The sequence below is a fragment of the Ricinus communis genome, chromosome 8 (genome assembly GCF_019578655.1).
Source record: "Ricinus communis isolate WT05 ecotype wild-type chromosome 8, ASM1957865v1, whole genome shotgun sequence".
In the NCBI taxonomy this organism is placed as follows: domain Eukaryota; kingdom Viridiplantae; phylum Streptophyta; class Magnoliopsida; order Malpighiales; family Euphorbiaceae; genus Ricinus; species Ricinus communis.
This window is the reverse complement of record NC_063263.1, coordinates 21,577,490-21,604,237: the sequence shown is the minus strand read 5'-3', so window position 1 is coordinate 21,604,237 and position 26,748 is coordinate 21,577,490. Positions and strand designations below refer to the sequence as shown.

General features: G+C 30.0%; 2 protein-coding genes across 2 annotated transcripts; both read left to right on the top strand.

Annotated features, from left to right (window-relative positions):
- Window positions 1–1,550: 1,550 nt before the first annotated feature.
- LOC8268704 lies at window positions 1,551–5,439 on the top strand. The gene is made up of 3 exons (XM_002521605.3): window positions 1,551–2,056; window positions 3,697–4,240; window positions 4,818–5,439. Exons 1-3 carry the CDS (start codon window positions 1,610–1,612, stop codon window positions 5,126–5,128), a joined length of 1,302 nt encoding a protein of 433 aa, XP_002521651.2. The 5' UTR covers window positions 1,551–1,609; the 3' UTR covers window positions 5,129–5,439.
- Window positions 5,440–16,711: 11,272 nt separating this feature from the next.
- On the top strand, window positions 16,712–21,765 carry LOC8268705. Its single transcript, XM_002521606.4, has 3 exons — window positions 16,712–17,188; window positions 18,351–18,678; window positions 21,134–21,765. The coding sequence occupies exons 1-3, from the start codon at window positions 17,038–17,040 to the stop codon at window positions 21,345–21,347; spliced, it is 693 nt and encodes a 230-aa protein (XP_002521652.2). The 5' UTR covers window positions 16,712–17,037; the 3' UTR covers window positions 21,348–21,765.
- Window positions 21,766–26,748: the final 4,983 nt, after the last annotated feature.

Here is a 26,748-nt window from a genome sequence, read left to right as displayed (position 1 = left end):
TTGCCATACAAGCAAACTAATTACAGTATATGACAGCACTCCAATAATATTAGAAGAAAATCAGTATTGGATCAAGAGCTAAATGATTGGCAATTACAGCAAGAATATTTATGTCCAGCAAATATGTCGGCCTATATACAGTAACAGTTAACAAGGCCTTAGCTCAGTCATATGCCTTAACTAATATATGTATAATTTTTAATTAAATTGAAAATAAAATATTAAAATTAATAGAATAAAATAAAAATTTAAGAATTCAATATAAATCTAGAAAAATTAATAATGAATTTGGCCATGAAAATGTTTTCATTCTTATGTTAAGATATAAAAATCATCGAGAAGTGGCACAGGTCCAATTTTACATTTCCTTTCTAAATCAGTTTTTTAGTTTGTTTATCTTTTGAAAACTATAATTTTAGGAGTTCTCCAATTTTCGAAATTATAAAAAAAAAAAATTGAATAAAAATTAACAAAATAAAAAATTATTATCGAAATTTGTGTAAAATAGGGCTTTAGTGGTGGGGTGAGTGAGCATTTATCATTCAATCCAAAGTCCCTTTCATCATATATCCTTTGTTTTTCCCATCCAATTTTAGTTAAAATTCTTTTCAAAGACTTTTGTTATATACTATGTTATAAAGAGTTTTATTTTTATTTCTTTTTCTTTTTTTCTGTCCTTAATTCTGGATGATGCATTATGAAAACTGCTAACTGCTAAGTCTATTCAGTTATAAATTAAAAATTTAAAGACTTTATTATAAATACAAAATCTATCTTAGCATTGGCTCAACAGCCGGCAAGGGAACACTTCTTGGTTAAGAACTCTAATATCAACCGCCAAACATATACATGAATCTATTTATACAGTATTGGTTACAATGGCGGCAACTGAACGCTTCTTGCTGAAGAACTCTAATATCATTTTGCTTTGCAGCTTTTACAACAAAATCGTACAAATGAAAAGAAAAGAAATCCAACAAAAACTACGTCATTTTGTTGAATTTTGGGTCCAATTTGACATTGCCTTTCTAAACCAGCTTTTTATCTTTAATCTTTTTTAAAATTATATTTCTTTTAAATCAGTGTTTTACGACTTTTCTAAATTTTCGAAATTACAAAAAATTAAAGCAGAAGTTAAATAATTAAAAGAAAATATATGACTTCTGTTATAAATAACCTGTGTGAGCATTTATCAATAAATCCGAGGTCCCTCTCATCATATCCTTTGTTTCTCCCCTCCAATTTTAGTTAAAATTCTTTTCAAGACTTTTGTTATATAGTATATGCTATAAAGGGTTTTATTTTCATTTGCATGTTCTTTTCTGTCCTTAAATTTGGATGATGCAAATTATGAAAACTGCCAACTGCCTACATCACCAGCAGCCACCTCCTCTTTCCTTAAGCCATAAGCACACACCGCCATGACTGTAACCTGCACGTGCTGCTAAGCAGCCGCAAGCACATCCTTTTGTCCTTACAGTCAAAAGTGGCTAAGGCAGCTGGCAATGACCTTCCAATAACTTCCCACGAGTATATATATGAACATATATCATGGCTTCCTATTCTCTTCACCTGTAATTCTTCTTGATTCCTGATTTGATCCAGAACCATGGAACCAGAGCTGGCTTTAGACTATGCCTACAAACTCAAGCCTAAACAAACCACGTTCTTGAACTCTCTGTTCACGTCCACCCTGAACACGGCCGCGAAAACCCTAATTTCTGTAGCGTCCAATGTGCAGATGGAACATCCAGAGAAGTGGAAACCTCGTGATCATTTGAAGTTCATGATGATGTTAATGACTTGGATGACTGTGTGGGTTCTTAGGTTTTGGATGGATCATTTCCCTTCTCTTATGAGATTCTCTCCCCATCATCTTCTACTTGGATGCTTCTCTCCCTTCCTTCGGTCCCTTAATGGTAATAGCAACTCGCTTGTGCCCTCGCTGTCATCAATGATTACCTTACCAACTTCTGCTTCGTCTTTTCATTCGCTTCTGCGCCAAGATGATTTCGATGGTCCTTCCGTTGAAGCTCTTGGTAGAGCTCTCACACATGTAAGTATACTCGCAGTTTTCAATATCTTCAGAATTTTCCTTTTCAATTAATTAGGGTGTGATTTAAGACAAAATAATATTAACCTTTGCTTTTTCCTCTTCTTCTTCTTGTTTTCTTTTATACTTCAAGAAACTTGGCTTCTGCCCTTAATTTCAAATTTTGCTGTTTTGTGATTCAAAGTTGTAAATTATTATTGCCGATCTCTACATATAGTGATTCATATATTATTGTTTTTCTCCTCTTATCTTTTTTTTTCCCCTTTATAGCTTGCAAGTGATATTCAAACACATAAACCGGTGCTAAATTCCTCGGCTAGTTTGGGACAATAATGCTCTTTCTTTCATCAATATCTTGAGTTTTTTGTTTTTAAACCGGTATCTAGGTTTCTTGAAACTTGTTTCTAATGATCGTTTTGAAAAATTTTATGTGCTGTTTTCAAGATTTTGTATAATACTATTTATAGAGTTTGAATTTAATAATCACTTATAATTATATAAATATAAAAAATTTATTATTAGTAGAAATTGATATTTATTTTAATAAATTATATTGTTTAAAAATATTTTGTATATAGTAATTTAGATATATAATGTTAAAAAATATAAATAATATTTATTAAAATTATATATTAAATCTAGTATTCGAATATTTATTAAACTATAATATTTTTACAATTATAAAATTTTATTTGAATTTCAATTATATAATTATTAAAAGAGTTTTTACTGTATTGTAATTTTAAGTTATATTTTTATATATAATAAAAATTGTGGTAGTATGAGTAATTAATTAACTTTTTTAAGATATGAACTCGTAAGTAGTCCTAATAATAACTTAAAAAATTGGAACGTCCAATGATATTTTTGGTAGATGCCCAATGGTTGATGTTTCTTTATTTAGTTACATCCAAATCATTGATAATGTAAACAAAGTTGGTAATTAATTATTTAAAGTAAGCGCCTTGGTGCAATTTGTTGCATACTAGAAATATAATTATTACATGAAATAGCATGGCACGTACTCATATATGTCTGAACGAGTGAGGAACATGTCAAGTTTTATTTTTATTATAGTATTATAGTAATAACATTTCTCTGAAATTGAATTTCTTTTTTGATTCATTTGTTTTTATGATATTAGTAATATATTTTCTATATTGGATGTAATGGATCCAATGGAGTAGTGATCACAACTCACTATAATCCAAGAATCTCTTACAAAAGCAACTCCACAAGTGGTTTACATGCACAATTCCGTAGTTCAGATGTTGCCACGTCAAAAGAAAACCTTTTCCCTCGAGTCAAGAAATTTGTTTTACCTCTAGCCAAAGAATTCCCTCGCTGTTATATAACTGGGAAAATACAACAGAAAATTAATATTTTATTATTTAAAATTAATAAAATTAAATAACAAAATGAATGACAATGATATGCAATAAAATTTTTTACCTTTTAATATTAAATATATGAATAAAAATAAATGAATGATATGAATATATAAAAAATTTATATATTTATTATTAAATAAACGAATAAAGATGTCTATCCATTTTCTAGATAGTAGTATGCACACGGTAATTTCTTTATCAAGATAAATGTTAAGTGAGTTTTGAGATGTTTTAACATGATGATGCATGCAGGCACTTGGATTGCTGAACGAGATACCAGCAACTTCAAGAAAATATCAATTTGCAATGGCAATGGCAGATAAGATCATGGACGGTAACTTCAGGGACGGCCAGGCGGAACTGATGGAAGTGAATCGGGCGGCTCTATCGTCAGCATTCTCACGTACACTAGGCCTTCTATACCGCTCGCTTCAACAGCCGGTGATATCAGACCAGTCTGAAACGTGGACAACACGCTGGCTGAGATCGCTCCCAATGGGAAACTACATATCAGCCTACTTGAAGGGAGTGAATTATTGCATAAAGACTCTGCTACAGACGGTAGCAAAAGGTGCGTTGGAGTTGGAGAAAAGGCCGCAGCAGTCGAGTTATTACGAGCGTGTGGATGATCTTGTGGCGGAGAAGTTTGCCCAGGAATTGCTTTGGATTACTGACAAGTTGAGGGCTTATGGAGCTGTTGATGAAGCTATGGTGCAATGGAGTTCTGCTACTGGTCTTAATTCTCTTTCTTTCAGTGCTAACCCTCGTGTCCAAGGTTACATTGTCAAGATCTCAGGTCTCTCTCTCTCTCAACATTTTTCTTCTTCTTATTATCATTGTCATTTCACTAGAATATTTTTGGCTCAATCCGGTTAGTTTTAATAAACCATTTTAATTCTTGGATAGAATTAAAAGAATTTCAGTGCTTTCAATTAGTATTATTATTTTTAACTATTTTTTTTACTAATCTGTAGTAAACTTTTTAATATAATATACGATAATCTGAATAATCTGAATATTAATGGGATGATCAGTTAATTTATAATTTTAAAGTTAAGAAAGTAAATATTAATTATGAATGTTAGATATTTATTTATTAATTAATAAAAGATATTCTAGATAGCTAATTATTGGACTAATAATTGAAAAACAAGAGTGGCCTATTTTATAAAAAGAAATGGTCTACAAAGTTAAGTTAACAAATTTAATTAATATTAGTGGATAGTAATTAGAGTATTTCGAACTTGAAACCTGTCTAATTCTGACAAACTTATCCAAAGAAAGTTGTATTTCAGATGACTAGAGCCAATTCTCCAATTATGAATACTGAAGCTAACACTATGGATTTTCTTTTATTTGGTAAAAAAATGCAGCTATATTACTGGCAGATCTTTCTGGTGACAAGGTTGAAGTTCCGAGGCAAGTGAAGTTCGGATTACTAGCACTGTGGATTCCATTATTCTGTTATGCAAACAACGGAATATCATATCCTTTCCTGACGAGCTTTGAGAAGATGCAAGTAGAGAGAGCAATGGATGAAGTGATATCAACCTTACCTGCAAAAGACCAAGAAATTATCCTGACAAACTGGCTACAGGATTTCACTGTCTGTGCATCAGATTGGCCAGATCTCCAAGTATCGTATGACCGATGGTGTAGGTATACTCGTGAGTTTGGAGCATGAAGTTTAAGATCATTGTGTGCTCTTCTTATGAATAAAAAGATCATATGGGGAAAGTATTTGTTAGTTTGATCTCTTATTTGTACAACTATAGATCTTGGGTTTAAGCTCTTTGATTGATGATGTGTTCGGGAGATGATCATTTCCATATAGCGTTGGTATTAAGTTGCTGCAATGGCTTCTGTTACAATTTTATAAATGTTTATATAGTAATATTTATGTAAAAACTTTTTATACCAGTCGATCATTCATTTTTACTTTGTGTTAATTTCACTGGCACATAATTATATATGCTATTATACTTTTTATTTTTATTTTGGTGTATATATATATATATATATATATATAATTCATCTTTGTGTACTATATAATACTAGGGAAATCAGTAATGAGGGGAGGTCTGGCTCGTTTAACGAGGGGAGATCTAATTCCTTTGAATGTTTTTAATGATGGAAAAGATTTGTGTTGACCCATGTTGAAGAAGCCTCAATATCTGTTGAAGAAACACCAAAACCAGGCAGTAACAATGTCCAACAGTCAAAGACTGGCAGTAAGGACCAACAGTCTTTGACTGTTGGATATGGCCTCAGAACTCTAGATCATCACAGGCCTATTAAGGAAAGGGAGCAACACCTCTCCCCTAAAGGGAAAAAGGCTGCTTCAACCTATCCCTAAGCTAGATTTAAACGTTGGAGTGCAACAAACAACAACAAGGAGCAATAGGACCGTTGCAAACATACTTGTATATAACAGAACATACTTGTACTCAATAATTTTAGAATTCACATTTGAGTAAATATTTATCAAAGATCATAATATAAACACAATTTCTTCATGGTATCAGAGCAGGTTTAACCTCTCATCATCTACCCCAACCACAGAAACTCAAAATGTCTCACAATGATGTTTCAAAACTAACCAACATTGTACTCAAAGGCAACCAGAACTACTTTGAGTGGTCTAGATCAGTATACATCAGTTTGAGCGGTAGGAAAAAGTTGGGATTCATCACAGGAATCAAAAGGAGACCAACTCCTATCAACCCAGCACAACCAACTAAAGAAGAAACAGAAGAGATTGAGGAATGGCAGACAACCGACCACATGATCATGTCCCTCCTCACAAATACAATGGAACCACAGATCTCACGACTATGCATATTGCTCGAATCCTCACAAGAAATTTGGAGGAAAATGAAAGGCTTATACGGACACGAGCAAAATTTTGCTCATATTTTTAATTTGAAGCAGGAGCTCTCTCTAATCAAACAGGGGACAAAATCAAGCACAAACTACGCTACAGAAGTCTTAACCAGGTGGGAGGAGTTGCAAAACTACCTCCCACCCACCACAGATCCAGAGGAGATCAGAAAGAGAGCCGAACAAGATTTAGTTTATACCTACCTGGGGGGCCTGGACTCAGTTATGAAGTTCTCGCAAATCTTGTTGTCCAACTCCCTCCCGAAGATTGATGCCGTCATAGCCATCTTCCAGCAGGAAGAGACTCGACAAAGCACGATGAACGCCTCCAGCCCCTCCAACCCAGAAAACCGGGCGTTCTTCTCACGCCATATCGACCTCCACGACGGGTTGCGAAGGGGCGCTGCGTCTGTCGGCGAGTCGACCAACGCCGGCGGGCACACCCACAACAGATACGGCACCTTCACCTCATCGCGGCTCTCCATGGTCGGGGTGAAGGGAGAAGGGGGACGCACGCAACAGTGGGAGGAGAAGGAGAAGGAGTGGTTTGAGGCGATAAGGAGTCGGAAGAAGAAGAAGAAAGAAAACCTAAAGGAGAAGTAGGCAACATGGGCAATATATGCCCCCTAAACGGGTCAGGTTACGGGTCGGGTCCGACAAGTCGATCCGAGCCCACCAATGGCCCGAGCCCAGAACTCCTCCCCCGGCCTGCATTCGAGCCCAAGAATCTTGTCCGACCAGGCCCGCCCACCGAAATCCAGCCCGGCCCGAAGCGGCCCACCATGATCCAACCCAGTTTGCAGCCTCCACCCGACCCACCCATGCAGAAAATTTGCATCTTTCCCATCTCATTTCTCAGCTCCAATCTCTTGTAAATCAGCCTTATGGGTCAGTTCGATTTAACTCTCAAAATTATTCTAATTTGTTTCACTCTAAAGATTGGATTATTGATTCAGGTGCTACCGACCATATGACATGGGACGCAACCAAACTACACAATTTTGTTCCCCTTGAATCTCAACATGTGACCACCGCAAATGGTGCCCAAGCCAAAATCTCTGGCTGTGGCACCTCCACCATCTTCCGCCAAAATATTCATGATATATTATTTTTACCTGATTTTCAATCAAACTTATTATCCGTTGGCAAAATTACCAGTCATTTAAATTGTAATGCTATTTTCTCACCAACTTCAGTACTGTTTCAGGATCGCATCACCGGGAAGATGATTGGTGAGGGATATTTTAAAAATGGTCTTTACTACCTTAGAGACTCCACTACCCGTTGTCTTGCGTCAACAAGTCCGGTCAATCAAGGGATGTTGATGCATCGGCGACTTGGGCACCCCTCCGATCACATCCTAAACAAACTTTTTCCTTGTCATTTAAATTCTGTTTGTTGTGATATTTGTAAATTTTCTAAACATACCAGGTTACCGTTTCCTGTGTCCTCCACTACTTCCATAAAGATGTTTGATTTAATTCATTCTGATGTTTGGGGACCTGGCCCCTGTACTTCCTACAACCATTTTCGTTATTTTGTCACCTTTATTGATGATTTCTCCCGTCTCACTTGGGTATACTTACTAAAAGGAAAAAATGAAGTTTTTTCCTGTTTTCAGAATTTCTTTCATTTCGTTCAAACTCAATATGATGCCCAAATTAAAATTTTTCGATCCAATAATGGCACTGAATATAATAATAAAAACTTTTCTGACTTCTTCTCTGCACAAGGCATTTTACACCAAACCACCTGTATTTATACTCCTGAACAGAATGGCATTTTTGAACGAAAAAACCGCCATCTTCTTGAAGTCACTAGATCACTTCTTTTTCAACACAATGTTCCTCATATTTTTTGGTCTGATGCCCTCCTTACCGTTGTCTACCTTATTAACAGATTACCTACTCCCACTCTTAAAAACCACAGTCCTTTGGAAATCCTTAAGGGTCGAAAAATAGATTTGGGCCACCTTCGAGTTTTTGGTTGCATTACTTTTGTTCATATTAGACGTTCCCATAAACTTGACTCCAGTTCCGTTAAAACTGTTTTCCTAGGGTACTCATCTGGAAAAAAGGGGTACAAGTGTTATGACCCCTCCACACACAAGTCCTATATTTCTAGAGATGTGTCTTTCGATGAAAGTACAGCCTACTTCTCCACTACTACGCCCCCCCCCCCCCCATCCCCCTTATTTCCCGATAACTCTTTCTTACTTGACAGAATAGATCTCTCTCCCTCAGCCGATGTGGACGAGCGTCCTGTTCCCACGCCAACTGCTTCAGGGGGAGAAAATGAATCACAAGTAGAAGAAGCAATTGCCCTGCGGAGATCATCTCGACCATCTAGACCTCCTGTTAAACTAAGGGACTATGTGTCCCACCTTGTGATTGTATCCTATCCATCGCTTTATTAATTATAATTCAATCTCGAAATCTTATAAGGCATATCTCAACGCTCTTTCTTCTCACACTAAGCCAAGTTCTTTCTATGAGGCTAACACCGACCCTAATTGGTGTAAAGCCATGAAAGAAGAACTCCGTGCCCTTGGAGAAAAATGAAACTTGGAAGCTTGTCCCCCTACCACCAAACAAAAAACAAAATAAATGGGTGTATAAAATCAAATACAAGCATGATGGTTCAATTGAGAGGTATAAAGCTAGGCTAGTAGCGAAAGGCTTCACTCAGACCTATGGTGTGGATTACCAGGAAACCTTTGCTCCGGTAGCAAAAATGAGCACCGTCAGATTTTACTATCCCATTGCTACTAACTCAGGTTGGGGATTATTTCAGATGGACGTTAAGAACGCATTTCTGCAAGGATCCCTGGAAGAAGAGGTGTATATGTCTCTACCTCCAGGTGATAATTTTGCCTCTGACTCCTCCCTGGTATGTAAGTTACAAAAGGCAATCTACGGGTTGAAACAATCCCCTAGAGCATGGTATGCCAAGCTAAGTCATTTTCTATTAAAAATTGATTTCAGCAAATGTACCTCTGATTCATCCATGTTCGTTAAACACACTCTCACATACACGATCATTATCTTGATTTATGTGGATGACATTATTGTAACAGGGAACAATAATGAGGAAATCGAGAAAGTAAAGCAAAAATTAAAAAGGAAATTTGACATTAAGGACCTTGGTCAGTTAACCTACTTTCTCGGAATAGAAATGGCAAAATCTCATAAAGGTCTATTTCTGTCTCAGAGAAAGTATCTTCTAGATCTCTTAAATGAAACAGGGAAAATAGGAGCTAAGCCTATAGATACCCCTATGGAGACCAAGACTAGACTTAACTTAGAGGATGGTGACCCTCTAGATAACATAGGTCATTACCAGCGCCTGGTGGGGAAATTGATTTACTTAACCGTCACCAGACCTGACATTAGTTATACTGTGAGTATGATTAGCCAGTTTATGCATGCTCCACGTACTCCTCATTTAGATGCAGTTGATAGGATCCTAAGATACCTCAAAGGTACTCCAGGACATGGTATCTGGATGAAAAATAATAATAATGCTATCACTATTACTGGTTTCTCTGATGCAGATTGGGCAGGTAGTTGTGACAGAAAATCGACTTCAGGATTCTGCACATTTGTAGGAGGAAACCTAGTGACATGGAAGAGCAAAAACAATCAAGAATCAGAAGGTCCAAAGGTCAAGCCGGTATCGTGCCATGGCATCGACAGCTAGTGAACTCATATGGATAAAACAAGTTCTGGTTGATATGGGAGTAGAACATAAAGGCCCGATGGAGATGTACTGTGATAACCAAGCAGCCAGACACATCGCATCGAACCCAGTCTTTCATGAAAGGACTAAACATATTGAAATTGATTGTCACTTCATAAGAGAGAAAGTCCAATCAGGAGAAATCACAACTCCGTTCATCCGAAGCCATGAACAACTGGCAGATATATTCACCAAAGCCCTAGACAAAGCAAGTCATCGAAGGCTTCTCAGCAAGATGGGTTCTATCAACTTATTCGAACCCACCTTGAGGGGGAGTGTTGAAGAAGCCTCAATATCTGTTGAAGAAACACCAAAACCAGCAAAGAATAATGTCCAATACCAAAGATCGGTAAGAGGACCAAATTTCGATCGCTGGATATGGCCTCAGAACTCTAGATCATCACATGCCTATTAGGGAAAGGGAGCAACACCTCTCCCCTAAAGGGAAAAAGGCTGCTTCAACCTATCCCTAAGCTAGATTTAAACGTTGGAGTGCAACAAACAACAACAAGGAGCAATAGGACCGTTGCAAACATACTTGTACTCAATAATTTTAGAATTCACATTTGAGTAAATATTCATCAAAGATCATAATATAAACACAATTTCTTCAACCCATCATTAGAGCTTTTTTTTTATTTAAAATTAAATTGTAACAGAAATAAGATTTTAGTCGTTAAAAGGAAGTTTATTAAAAATAAATAAATCATAGAAGTTGCTTTAATATAGGACATTATTTTTTATACATTATCATAAAATAATTTTTGTAATTTCTGAAAGTATATTTATGTGAATTCTACTATACATCATTCTGTAAATTTTATTTTATATTAGTTGTTTAATGATTTGTATTTTTAATATATGCATAAAAGATGTTAGATTTAATTGAAAGAATAAAGGAAAAAAATATAACAATAATAATAATGATGACCAACATTGTTGTAAAAGGGATCGTCCGCCATTCATATATAATTTATAGGAAGTTTATTAAATTGATTTATGCTTAACTACGCAAATTGCAATTAGTTTCAGAAAGAAAAACAATACGCATACTGCAATTCAGATACATTCACATTCCATACTTCTAAAATGACCTTTAATTTTATTAAATTTATAAATGTATATCTTATTTTTAAGATTTTAATAAAGAAATAATATATAGTAGTAGTCCATATAATATTTTAACAATGTTTAGTTATTTTCTTAAACATAACGATATTTTTACAGCTGGATTATAAAAAAAATATGCATGATTATATTTCAAATCTGAAATTTACAATTATTATTATTATTATTATATTATTTAATACATTTGAAGAATAATTTTATCATTTTATAATAAAAATATACAAAATTTTTAATTTAAAATTATTTAAAAAAATCTCACTTTAAGATATTTTTGAAAATTAAAAAGAAAAAAAAAAAGACTTTGGTCATGTCCGCCAGGCGGAGATAGCGAACAGCATTCTCATATAATTATGCACATATATCTTAATTAATATTAAATTTATTTTACTCAAATATTATTTTCAAATAGTATTAAAAAATAATTTTATTCAAAATACCATGATTGCCTAAAACTTGAATTTAATAAAAATGAAAACCTAAAACATAACATGAAAAATAATGTATGTATATATATATATATACTTACATATACTTAAAAGTTAAGAATATTTAATTTAGAAATATTATTAAAATCAAAATAAAGAAATAAAATAAAAATACTGCAATGTGTTAAAGACAAATACTTCTCAAATAAAAAAAGAAGACAAATGGTAAGTTGAAAATGAAAGCCTATAGTCCCTAACCTTTTCTTCTTTTTTGAAGTGTAAAAAGAAAAATAGAAAATACAGTCAAAAGAATATTTTACACTGTCCATATTACATATCCCTTTAGCATATTACATTGTTTAGGTTATGCAACTTCTTTCCCACGTATTTGACAAAAAATATATAAAAAGATGCAAGTTTAACGCAATCATGTGTTTCTCTCCAAGAGAAAAATAAATAAATAGGATATTATTATTATCTAAATTATTGTTGACTTTTAAAATTTATTCAATATTAAAATTCAAATAAAGTTGGATTTCTAGAATTAAACTTGTATTTAAAAAATTATTAGTTTTTTTTAATAAAATTAAATGATAAATGACCTAATTAATACAATTAGTTAACTAAACAATTAATAAAGGCATTTCGGTAAATTTGTCTATTCTCCCTTTGGTGTATTTATATATATATTTTAGTTTTTTTTCTCATAATTGTTGCACGTGATATTAATTATTTGACTCGTTATAATTTAGAGAAAAAAAATATATATATATATATAAAAAATTCACTATTATAGATATTTCTAGTATTAAGATAGTGATAAAATCATTTTCTTATTGAATCAAAAACAATTATTTTCTTATAGTAAATTCATCTTTAAATGTAAAATATTTATGACTTATGAATTTTATATTAGTTATTTGTATAGCTATCAATAAATAAATTTAATATATTATTAAAAAAATTAAAATTCACATATAAAAGTCATATTGATATGATTAAATAATTATACAATATATAATAATTATATTTAGCAAACACTTTTAGTATGAACTTTTTTTTTTACTTTAAGAAATTATAAAATTAAATCTTTCAATTTTATTATTATATTTAAATTAAGATAAGCTTGATAATTTACTTTTCAAGAATAAAAAAATTATCCAAATTATTTTAAAAATTTTATAAATTTTTTATGTTTGAATCATGTCAATTATTTTGAAATTATTGTTAAAGTTTAATGATGAATTAATAAGTCATTATTTTAGATAATTTACATTGTTAATGGCACTATTTATTTTGTTATTTAATATTATAAAAATAACTAAATAAATTTTCACGCACGTATGATGTACATGAATATTAATAATTATACTCGTTAATATATTCTTCTATTAGCCTAATCCTAAGTATTATATTTTTATTTTTATTTGAAATCCAACCGAAAATAATGTGTTTTATTGGGAGAAAATAGAGTAACAAAAATTCTATTTTAAAAAATTTTATTCCCATCCTTTAAAAAAATATTTATAAAGTAAATTTAATAAAATGACATAAGATTTTAACTAGGAAATATTCAATTAGTAATATTTTTAGTTTTATTATTTAAATAAAGAAATGAACATTCTAACTTTAAAATTTTATTAAATTTTCTAGATAAAAATTTTAATTCACATATAAATTAAAAGTGAATTATGTTTTAACGGTAAATAAAATAATTTTTTTTATCAACGCACGTGCAGATAAATATTAAATGGTTGACTTGTTATTACTTAAGAAATAAAATTTCATATATACTTTTACATTAACGAACTCATGTTCTAGTTTCCTTGGCATAAGAAGATTATATGTATTATTATTCCTCCCAAGGTTTTTCAATTGCTCTTCCCTTTGCTCCTCCGTATAACATAACCCACACTCACTGTCACCACCTTCTTTGCTTCATCTTTAAAATTTGCCACCATGTGATATGCCACAAATCCTCCATAGCTTAAAATAGAATAAATTACTAGTATTTATATAATAAAATTAATTAATAAATAATTTCTATTTTATAATTAATTTTGAAATCCTAACTGCGTTGGACTTCACCGATATTAAAATTCTAATAGAGTTAGACTTTTTACGTATTTAAATATTAGTATTTTTATTATTAATAAAATTAATTTATTTATTTATTTAATATATATATATATATATATATATATATATTAATTTATGAAACTTAAATTTTTTAATACGTGTGCTTAATTTTTGACATGTATAATTTTTATTTTGACAATATATATTATTTTTGACACATAAAATTTAAACTTATGTGCAATTCTATAATTTTTCCTGTTAATTTATTAATTAATAAGTTACATTCCTAATTAAATATTTATTTTAATTTTAAAAATTAATAATATTAATTATATTTAATATTATATTAACTAATAAGTAGTTTCCTAATCAGATAATAATACTAATTCTAGTCTTAGAAAATAGTATATTAATTATATTTTAATATTATATTAACTAATAAACTAAATTTTTAATTAGATAATAATTCTAATTCTAAAAAGTAATTTCTTAAATTATATTTTTAATATTATTTTATTAATAAATTAATTTTTTAATTATATAATAAATTTAAAAAGATAATATATTAATTATATTTTAATATTATATTAAGTAATAAATTAATTTTTAAATTAGATAATAATTATAATTCTAGAAAATAACTTCTTAAATTATATTTTTAATATTATATTCATTAATAAATTATTTTTTAATTATATAATAATTTTAATAATAAAAGCAGTAATATCAATTGTAGTATTAAGCTATATAATACTAAAATTAATTAATTAATATTTTTATAATAATTTTTATATTATTGTATTAATAAATTTTAAAATTTTAAAAGAATTAAGAATAATATTTAAAAATAGTTAGTTTGCTATTATTTTTTAAAACATTATAAATTAATATTAAAAATTAAAAAATTTATTAAATTATATATTTCAAAATAATAATAACGATTGTGCAATGATAAACAACCGGTTAACAAAATTAACTAAACAATCAATAATAATTCAAAATAAAAATTGGCATTAAAAAAAGCCTTTTCAAACTCAATTCCAAACGCATCCGTACCACTTGCCAAACTCATTTTTAGCATCATATACTTAGTTATGTATAATTTTTTTTTTTTGGTTTCATGTATAAAAATAGTAATATAAAATAATTATAGATACAATATATAATTAATATTGAATATTTATAGTAAATTTAGAAATTTAAAACTAGACATATACTCAATAAATTATTAATATTATTTATTAAATTTAAATAAATATATATATTATTATAATTAATTAAACAATCAGTCAAGAAGTTTGAGTAAATTTGTATGTCCTCTCTTCTTGATATTTTTATATATTACCAAGCTTGATGTATATTTCTAATTAAAAATTATATATAATGAATATAAATTATTTTAATTATTGAGGTGTATTTTTCTAATAAAAAAATACATATTCTTAATAATTTGTATTAATTATAAATGGCATAAATATTAAATTATAACTAAAAGCATTATTAGTTTGTAAAAATATTTTATTACATACAAAACATTTGTAATTATTAGGATCTAGTAAAAAATATATTCCTATACCTGCAGTTAAGGGAAAAAGGAATTGAAATTGATTGGTTTACAACATAAAGGCTAAAGTGTGGCCTTTGAATTTAAAGTCAATGGAGGATTAATTCGGGTTTTAACTCTCAAACCAATTTTTTCATCAATTTATGAGAAGTGCCCATTTCATTCAATTAAAGTATTTAACTCATAGAAAAATCCAATTTCATACTTGAACTTTACATTAAATGCTGAATAGTATAAAAATAAATATTATTAAATTAGAGTAAAACTTTTTATTTTAACACAATTTAATCTTAATATTTAAAATATAATTAAATAATACTTTTAATTAAAATGTCCTGATCAAATAAATTTATCAAATCATATAAAATTATATTTTCACAAAATTAGAGTAAAATTACATTTTAACAATACTGAATCTTAATTTCTAATAAAAATAACCACTTAATAACTATTATTAGTGTAAACGATGGATTAGTTGTTTTATATAATTCATATAATGCTAATTAATTTTTTTAACATCATTATCACAAAATTATAATTCATAATTGCTAATTATCATAATTATTAATTATTAATTTTATGAATATTAAGAATAAATCATGTAAATAATATTACTCTAACTTAATTTGATAATCAAGCAAAATATGCCAAATAAACCACACCAAGTAAAAAGTGCTTGATCTAGTCCATATATTTTTTTTAAGTTACATGTCTGAATTAAAAACTAATCCTAATGGAACTCAAATGGGAGAATCTTATTCGAATACATGAACATTTTAACAATATGACGTACTAAATAAAACTGATTTATATTAAATTATATATATATCATTTTATTCTGAATAATAATAGAATGATTTTATAGTCATCATAAGACTCTCGAGTATGAAAAAATATTTAAAATTTGATTATCTTATACTTTTAAAATTTTCTTAGTGGCTTAGCCTTCAAAGGAATTGATAAACAATACCATCTAGTACCTACTAATGTTTTACAAGAATTTGGGAGCTCAAATCAAGCAGAAAATCATACTTCATAATTGATAATCTAGTGGCCAATTATCAATTAAAGTCGTATTTGGAGAACTTAGTTTTAGCTGAAGTCATGTTGGAGGGGACATATGATGATACCATATCTTACATTAATTATAAATTATGGCTTATAAGGTTTAATAAGGTTTACTATCTCCCGTTTTTAAGAGTTAGCAATGAACTGAAAAATGAAATATATTTTAAGAGCCATCATAATTTATTTTATGGATTGGTCATCATAGTTAATAGATTATTTTACAAAACTTGATATTTAGTAGTTGAATGACTAAATTACATCTTTTTTATGGATAAAATATATTGATCAAGATGGATTAACCAGTTTTAATAAGTTACTGAATAAATTAATGATAACAAAATAACTGTAAAATTTAGGGGCCAAATTTACACTTTAGTTGCAGCATAAACCAAGAAAGAGGAAATATAGTAGCAGGAGCAGGGAGCATCATTAGAAGATCTGTTGGTCCTCATTTTCGCATTTTTGTGACAAGAAGTGTCAATCGACATACCCACTTTCTGGATCCAATAACTAGCATCTCATTTCCAACATACCCTTTTCATCAATTTCACCACTCACTCGCTCTCTCTTGAATTCAGTTCATTCATCACATCTTACTCACTTACTTTGATACCATTATTCATCTCTTGAAAAAGAAAAAGGAAAGCCATCACATTAAAATTCTTCTTCATTTTGATATAATTTAGATTACATATAGAATAGATTGTACAAATGGATAAGAGCTTCACTGCTGAAGATCTATCCACGATCGGAGGAATCGCAACAGTTTCGCTTCTTCATTCATTCATTCCAACGCATTGGCTTCCCTTTTCCATTGTCGGGCGTGCCCAGAAATGGACTCTCTCCAGAACCCTCCTTGTTAGTATGTTCCCATTCTCTCTCTCTCTCTCTCTCTTTCTCTCTCTCTCTCTCTCTCTCTCTCTCTCTCTGTGTGTGTGTGTCTATTTTTGTGTAATGCTGCTACCTTCAGATCTGTCTCGATGACATATAATTAGTACTGGATTTTATTCAATTTAAATCCTTTTCATTATTAGCATAGCTCTGTTTGTTTAGTATGAGCATCATTCAGATATGATTTGGTGATTGATTCAGTGGGTTTAGCTGGTTTGTTTGTAATATCCAGGGATTTGTAATGGGAATGGATCAATTGGTTTGCTGAGCTGTGTGTTTTGGGAAGTCTAAAAATGCAAGAATTTGATTCAATTGAGTTCTATTTAGTCAATTCTTATTTTCGGAAGAAGCCAGTTCTTTCATTGTAAGAATAACAAGGCATCTTGAGAGAAATGAACCATGCCAAGGATAGGATGATTTTAGGAGAATTAAATTTCACTCAATTCATGCAGATGATTTATTCCAAACAAGACCATATGAGAGGTTGGGATTTCCTAAGTCGAGTGTTATTAGAATTAAACCTTAGGATTCATATGTAACATTGGGTCGGCTTTGGCCAGGCTTTTCCATGCTGCATATGAGGGAGAGTTATTAGTTAATGGGTTAGATTTTGGATTGCTCTGGCGGTGGGTATATAAGATTGTATCTCTAGAGAAATTTTCACTAACTGAATAATATTTTTCTGTTTTGTTGTCTCGAGAAGTACATCCCAACACTGCTACATTTTTCAATATGTAATTTCTGCCTTCACCCTGCCATCTGGTGTGGCAGGTTCTTTGATTAGCTTAACACTATGAGTATCTTCCTTTATATGTGTGTAGCTAGTGCATGTAATAGAAGACAACTTTAGCATGTTTTATTATGTTAAATTGATTCATCAGCTTGATTCCTAATACCCAAGTTAAAAACTTGATGAGACTATTAGGTTGTGCTGTTGTTTATTCATTCTTTTAGATTTTAAGTGGAAGAGATTTCGTTGAAAAGAAAATGAATTCAATATGGATAGTGTTCATATTTTGCAAGGTGGATTAGAAAAGCAAGCTGAATTTTGATTTGTATTGCAAATCCCATATATTTGTATTTAAAAGGCAAAAATGTGTCCTTCAGCTTTTCTTCTTCTTTCCTTTATGCAGCGGCATTTGGGGCAGTTTTGCATGTAATATCTACTTCACTTCTTGGTATAACAGCAATCACCATAACAAACACAATTGCTGGGGAAGAAACTGTTCATAAACTCGCTTCACTTTTGCTTGTAATTCTTGGTGGTAGTTACGTATTATTGTTTCTCTCTGGAAAGGGTGGACACAGTCATTCTCACAACCAACCAATGGAAAAAATGGCTGTCGCAGGGCTCGTCCTTGTTCCTGCATTATCCCCTTGTGCTACCACACTTCCAGTTTTTCTTGCTGTTGGAAATTCATCCTCCATGATGGTGCTTGCTATCATAGTGCTACTATTCAGGTATTTATAACCACTCTTAGATTTCATAGTTATTTATATCTATTCAACATGGTTATTACTAGAGCATGCCTTAGGCTCAATCCTTCAGAGCAGTATGATTAGTGCCTCTACCATGGTCAGGCAAGTCGCGTAATTGAGGCATATGCCTCATTTGCTCGGCATGCTCCTTTTTCCAAGAACAAGGTGCAATAAAGGCATGCCTCTATTATATTTTCATTTCCACTTTGTTTTTTTTATTATTTTATTTCTAGTTGATATTATGCAATAAACTGTTGTGTGTTGGTTTACAGTGTTTTTCACTAATCCTATTAATCTTGACACATCAAAATAGAAAATATGAGATTGATTCAAAGAAAAAAAAAAGAGAAGAAAAAAAAAACACTAAAGACACGATGACAGTTAGTTTATAGGTGCTGCTAAACTCTCAGTTTAGAACAAAACTAGAATTCTACCAAATATAAAACTTGTACAAAACAAAAGAAGAGAGGAAGATGATATTTTAAATGGTACCATTGCAGTTAAGGCCAACCAGTCTCCTCTCTCTCACTCTCTCTCTCTCTCTCTCTCTCCCTTTATTGACCTTTATTCTTCACTGAAGGCCCTTCTTCTGCCATTTCTTTTCTCTAGTCTCCATATCTCCGTCTTTTTTTCCCCTTCTTCCTCTTCTTACTATCATCCTCTCCCTCTGTTGATCTTTTCTTCCTCCTTTACCCTTTCTTTCTCTTGTCCTCTGATTTATTTCCCTTAATTTTTACCTATTTCTTTGCTTCATTCCTGATCCTTTACTAACAGAATTCTGAGAACCTAGTATATTGTTTTCCTTCACTCGTGAAAGAGAAAGGCACCACGTTCTTTCCCCCCACCCCAACCATCAAATTCGGTTCTTTCTTTGTTGTTTTCCTCAATTCTTCATTACACCTTTGCCATGGTATGGCATATGGATTATAGCAAAAAATGGTGTTCTTTATTTCAAAGAGCATTTTAAGGAATATTTAAATATAAAGAGTAAAATATTTTATTTAAGTCCACCGGACTCTTTATACTTTATTCTTTATTAATATTAATGGTTTATTTCTCTTTCATTTTTTTTTTTAATTTTTACTAATAGGAAAACAACAATTACAAATATCAATTAATCAAGTCTATAGAAACTTGTAGTGTATTTATTAATATAAAGTAGAGAGTGAAGTTTAGCTCTCCATATCTAGAGAGTGAAATCAACTCTCTATTTTATATTTAAAGAATAAAGAGTGTATTGGAGTGTTAATTTTTTTATATGACTCTTTAAAATTAAGAGTTTGACATATAAAAGGAGTGCATTGGAGATGCTCTAACAATAATAATTCTTCAAGAAATCTTGCAGGGAAGATAGACTTGCTAAATCCAAAAGAAGGAAGTCGAGTACTTGTATATCTGAGTTGTCTTATGCTGTAGTTGCCTTATGAATATACAATATTAACTTTGGATTTCTAGAGAATGTTATTTCTGTGGATTGACCTCTTGAGATGTGCACTGGTGGCTTGCACTTTGTGCCTAGGCTTGAGGAAGTAGGATTCGGTTGCACCTAGTGTGCTTACTCCTTTGAACTGTATTAACACTACTTGATAATTCTTGTGTTTGGAACTTTGCACCTTGAAGCAGAGCTGTTTTGCGTTTGATTGAAGTTGCCAGCTTTAAGGGTTCACTTTGATAGACTAATGAAACATGATGTACTAAGACTCTGTCTGTTAGTCAGTACGTCTGTCTGCCATGTGTGTGTTTTATCAGGTGGATTTTACTGGTAAAAAATGTCCTATAAATTATTGTTAGAATTTGAAGAAAACTTATAATGTGGACGGACCATTAATTTTTTCTTTTTAGTAATTTGAATTTTTATTTGTAAGTTCTTAGTGTTTTTCTTCTGTTGCTTTCTGGCGGTGAACCTTGGTATAAAAAGATACTGGATTTGGCTTGGAGGTCAGGGAATTAAATTATGTGAAGGTCCTTCTTGTAACATGACAGTAACATAATCTAACACTCGTTGGGACGTATATTGCAAGAAGCATCTCTCTTCTAAAAGGAGAGTTGTCATTTTAATGTTAATCTAGTTTGGGATTCTTACCTTGTTATAAATGCAGCCCAGCCATCTTAAAACAATATATAAGTGGCTTCTCGGATTCCTCTCTCCTCTAGAAACAGTATGTTAAATTAAATTGAATACTCTGTGGTTCTTCTGGTTAATTACAAGAAAGTGGTTGGACCTGGATGTTTAGCTGACTGATTTTCCACTTTGTTAGACAACCTTGTTCTGGGGCTCACCATTTTGGCAGTTGTTTATTGGTTGATTGCTTCTATAGTTACTAAAATTGTCAGTCAGCCAAATGAAATTTAAAGCTGGGTTAAGAAAGAGTATGCAGGCGTTTGATATTCTTTTTCCAATATATTGTTTTGACACGGTGTTTTATTTCATTGGCAGCACTATAACTGTGATGACCTCACTGGTGGCTCTATCATTCTATGGTGCTAGCCAGCTCAAGTTTCATTGGGTGGAGCGATATGACAAACTTCTTGTGGGTTCAGTTTTATGTTTGGTAGGAGTCTTGACACTAATTTTCCATGATCATGATCATGATGGAGATGGAGGTTTGTCAGGAGAGCATTTGCATAGGAAAATCATTCAATCTCTATAAGTACTCTTATTATGGTGTAGTATTGTATTTTGGTATAGTATCTTAGGTTTGTAGGGTATCCTCTTCTGGTTCAACAAGGCATTGGCTGCAAAACGACCGGATGATTGTGAGTAAATGGGGTATTGAATTTGTTTTGTTGGAGTTCATTCTTATAATATATAGTCCTTCTGTCTTTTGTCTGCCTCTGTTTTTCTGCATGCATGCATGAGCTCTAATCTTGTGTCTTGAGCTCATTTGCTTCAGAAACACTAGTCCATGGTGTTTCTCTGCTATGAAGCAGGTAGAGGCTGTGGAAATTCTGTACCGTCGCATTCTTCCGATTGCCTCTTGATTTCAAGTCCTGAAACTTGATCATTTTATTATGTTAGACACTTAGAAGATGTTAAATTAACGAAATGAATTTGGCTTTGTATCCCTATATTTGATGTGGCCCGGTTTCCATAGATTCTTCTTTGCTATTCTATGGCTTGTGTGCAAATGTCCGTTCACCGAAACATTTGAAGCATTAGTGTGGAGATAGTGAGAGTGTTTTAAATTTCCAGCAAGGGGAAGATTGGTAATGCAAAGAAACGTCCTCTATAATTCAACACAATTTGGTAATTGGGAATTGTGCACAAATAATGAGTGAAAAAAAGAAGGAATGAGTGATAAAAAAAAATCATAGAATTTAGTCTTTTTAATATCTTAGCTTTTAATTTAATCTAATAAAATACTTAAATTTTACTAGTATTTTTTATTTACGTGTAATGCACATAAATATTATTTATTTAATTTATTATAATTTAAAAAATAAAAATATATTTTTAAAAATTTATTATTATAAAATTTCTAGTGAGAAAATTATTTTTTTATAGTGAACTCATCTTTAAATGTACATATTTATGACTTATGTGAAAGAAAAATCACATTTCACATGTAATATAATTATATAATTATACAATATACAATAATTATATTTAGCAAACACTTTCTAATATGTGTACTATTCTTTTCTTTTCTTACTTTAAAAAACTATAAAATTAAATTTTTTAATTTTAATATTATATTCAGATTCAGATATTTAAAATATATTTAATTCATTATCACTGTTTAAAATAAATATAATTAAATGGAAGTTTAATAATTTACTTTTCAAGAACTTTTAAAATATAAACAAATTATCAAAATAATTATAAAAATTAACAAAACATTTATGTTTAAATAATATCAATTACTTTAAAATTATTGTTAAAGCTTAATGATGAATTAGTAAGTCATAATTTAGCTAAACTACATTGACTGTCCCTAAATTTTGAAGGCAGTACACCAAAATTCTTAAATTTAAATTGTAACACTAAAATGTTTGAGCTTTCATTTTAATTTCACAAAAGTCACTTTTAGTGTTTTTCATCTAAGAAACCGCCAGAATGATGATGTTGCATATGCCGCATATTAAAGAATTCAATCTCTAATTTTATTAAATATATGCCACATCATCAAACGGGTTAAAAATAAAGAAAATAAAAATACATGGATTAAAGAGTAAATATTTTTATTATTTTAAGTTTAAAATGTAAACACAAATTATTAACATTAAACATTAATAAATCATATGGATTTATCACTAATAAACCAGAGATAAAAAATACAAATAAAGAAAAAAAACTACAACAACAACAATATCAACACCTCAACTTCATCGAATATCAACACAACTGTAACAAATGCTAATATCAACATCGAGATAAAAAAGAATTGGAAATCTCATATCAATATCAACAAATACTAAGATTAGCATCAACAATTTCATATCAAAAGATTAAGAAAGAAAAATAAAGCAATAGCAAGATGGTGAATGGTAGTGGCAAATCTTGGTAGAGGTTTCCACCAACACTAACTGAAGCTACACCATCAGTCCCTAAAAGCTCCACTATAAATAATGGCTCTTTCTCCCTCATTAATGGCAAGAGATGGAAAATAGCTAGAGAGACATTGTAACTTTAGGTGGAGAAACAGTTGAGGTAGGCGAACTCATTTTTAGAGGTGGAGGCGTCGATCGGTACTGGAAAGCGACAGATTTGAAGAAGAAAGCAATAACCACTATAATCTTTGGATGTCGATTTCTCTTCGCTACGACCTCGGTACTCTTAAGGTTGGTATGACTAGACTCCTAATGTCATGGGCTTCATTTCTATGGAGATCGGTGAGGAGAGAGAGAAAACGAGAGAGAGTTTATTTTGGTTAATTTTTGTTGTTAACTTTTAGAAATAAATGAAAAATTACAGTTTAATCCTTCATTTTACATTTTTCTTATTTTTTTTACTTATTTGATGATGTGACATATATTTAATAAAAATAAAAATTAAATTCATTAATATGTGGCATATGCCACGTTATCATTTTGATGGTTATTTTAGACGGAAAATGATAAAAGAGATTATTATGATATTGAAATTAAAATTCAGTTTAAGTGTTACAAAATAAAAATTATGGACTTTTATGATACTGACTCAAAATTCAGGGACTATCAAGGTGATTTAGCCGTCATAATTTTAAATAATATACATTGCTCATAGCACTATTTAGTAAATAAATTTTAATTGTAATTTTTTATTCTTCAAATGTTACTTTTATTATATATTAAATACGAAATTAAAATGAATAATTTTTCACACATGTGTGATGTGTATAAAAATTAATAATTGAACTTGTTAATGGACTCTTCTATTAGCCTAATCCTAGTATAGGTATTATATTTGATTTTGATTTAAGATCCAATTAAAGATAATATATTTCATAATTTTTCTATATAAATAAAAATCTACTTTAAAAAATATATTGTTTTCATTTTTTAAGAAAATATTTTATTAGTAAATTTAATAAAATTATATAAGATTTTAACTAAGAGGTTACTAATTATATAATAATAATAATAATAACCATTAACTAAATTCATTATTCATTATTATTGATAAAATAAAATATAATTATTATTAAAGTTTCAAATCATAAAAAAGTTTAGCATAATTTTTAAACTAAAATGCTGATCTAGATTTTATTTATTTTTTAAATATATTAAGCCATGTATTATATTTATAAATTTGTTAACTAAATTATTAAATTAAAAATTATTAAATTTAGAATTATAAACACTTTTAATATTAAAAAGTGAAATTTTAATACTAATACTATTACTACTACCTACTACTGCTCCTATTGGTACTCCTACTGCTACCGCTGCTCCTATTGTTACTGCTCCTACTGCTACTCGCGGCCACTACTTCTCCTATTGTTATTGCTCCTGCTATTTTACGACAAAATGTTAAAATCCTAATAGACTTGGACTCTGCTCCCACTGCTACTACTGTTATATATTGAAATTTATATTTTTTATAAAGGCTTTTTCTAAAATTAAATTAAAAGTATTTAATTGATTTTTTTATATTTATAAATAAAAAAGATATTATTAGTAAATAATTTTTTGACTTTTGAATTTTATTCAGTTTTTTTTTTTTTTAAATAGAAAATATAGTAAAAATGAATGAATATATATATTGGGAGAGAATTTGAAAAGAAAAAAAAATGTAAATATTAATAAGCATAGTTACAGAAGAGTCCAACTCTAATGCTAAAATATTTGTCCGACACAGTCATGTCATAGAAGTATCCTTCAAATAAAAAGCAAACTCTAGCTATAGGCCAAGTTTACGTGCGTCATTGAATTAATCAAGCCATAATTATCAAAGCAAATTGAATTATACTTGGTGTTACCAAAAATCAAACATTTCATATATATATAAAAAAAAAGGAACTGATTGGCTAAAATTGAGAACCCAACTCTATTTGCACAAAATCATCCATTAATTTTAGCTTCTATTTAATTAATTATTAATTAAGATTAGGAGCAGTATTAGCTAAAATCCTAGCTGTTCACTAAACGTGTGTGTCATGAATTATAATTATGAAGGACACCAACGACCATAAGCCATCATTACTCATATTACTAATATTTATTGATTTGATTTCTATACAAACTACTATATAATTGATTTTCAGTTTTTCAAAATTTACTTCGGCTTCACCATCTCCTAACATTTGCAACCAATGCATATACAGTTAAATTAATTAATTAATTATTTATATTTTATAACCAATATTGAAATTATAATAGATTTGGACGTTTAGGAATAGACTTGTATTTAATAATTTATTAGTATTTTTTGTTATTAATAAAATTAATTAATAAATAATTTAATTAACAAAATTAACTAAACAATCAATAAAATCATTTTAGTAACTCCGACTATCATCCTCCCCTTCACATATTTGATATGATTTTTATAGGCCATTAAATATTTTTAATTATCGATTTGATTTAACATATGCATGAATTTTATTTTATGATAATTTTAAAATATTTATATAATATACATAAATTTATTAAATAAAACTATTTATCAAAAATATTTAAATATTATAAAAAATATAAATTAAAATATCTATTAAATTAAATTAAAAAATTAAATTATTAAAATGATTAAATGGTTAACGTTTATGTATTTGAAAATACATTTAGTATTTCATATATAAATTGACATTAGCAAAATTACCACATTATCATTAATAATAATAATAATAATAATAATAATAATAATAATAATAATGGTTAGACAAACATATCAAAGTTACACAACGGATTAAACCAAAATTGCCCAGGTGGACAAGGATGCATCGTGAGGACATTTTGAACATGTGCGAATCCTGAGAGGCAGTTCTGAATTTACATTTCATAAATCAACAACAATCCTTAAGATTTTCAGGTCTGAATTTAGATTCCATAAAACAACAACAATCCCTAAAATGTTCCTCAAATTAATGCGTCAGCTCTTAAAGGGTTAATACCTCCATTGCTACTAACACTTTAGTTTATATTTCTAATTGGTATTAATATTTTAATTTTTTAATATCAAAGTTTGGATTTTAGTAACAAACGATATTCAATTTTTTTGCGACGTTTTACATTAGTATTTTACTCATTATCTACGTCACGCTTGATTTTAAATAAATTACTCCATTGGTATCAAAGTTTTACCATTTATATTCAAATGGTATCAATTTTTCAATTTATTTTTATTTAGTACTAAAATTATTGTTTTTGTTTCAATAGATGGTAGTTGATGGAGACTTGCCTAAAGATGAATCTTTATACAAGTTAACAACTCGTCAATACTCGACAGTCCGTTTATACCACTGACATATTTGATAGGTGAATCATCGTTCTACACAGCACCAAACACTACTCTTGAAAAATCGGAACCCGCACTCCTCTTAATCTTTAGAACCATGTCAAATATGGAAATGACTAGCACTTTTCCTATAAACACCCACCTAGACTAAAACGCCAATGAAAGACTAATGCTAA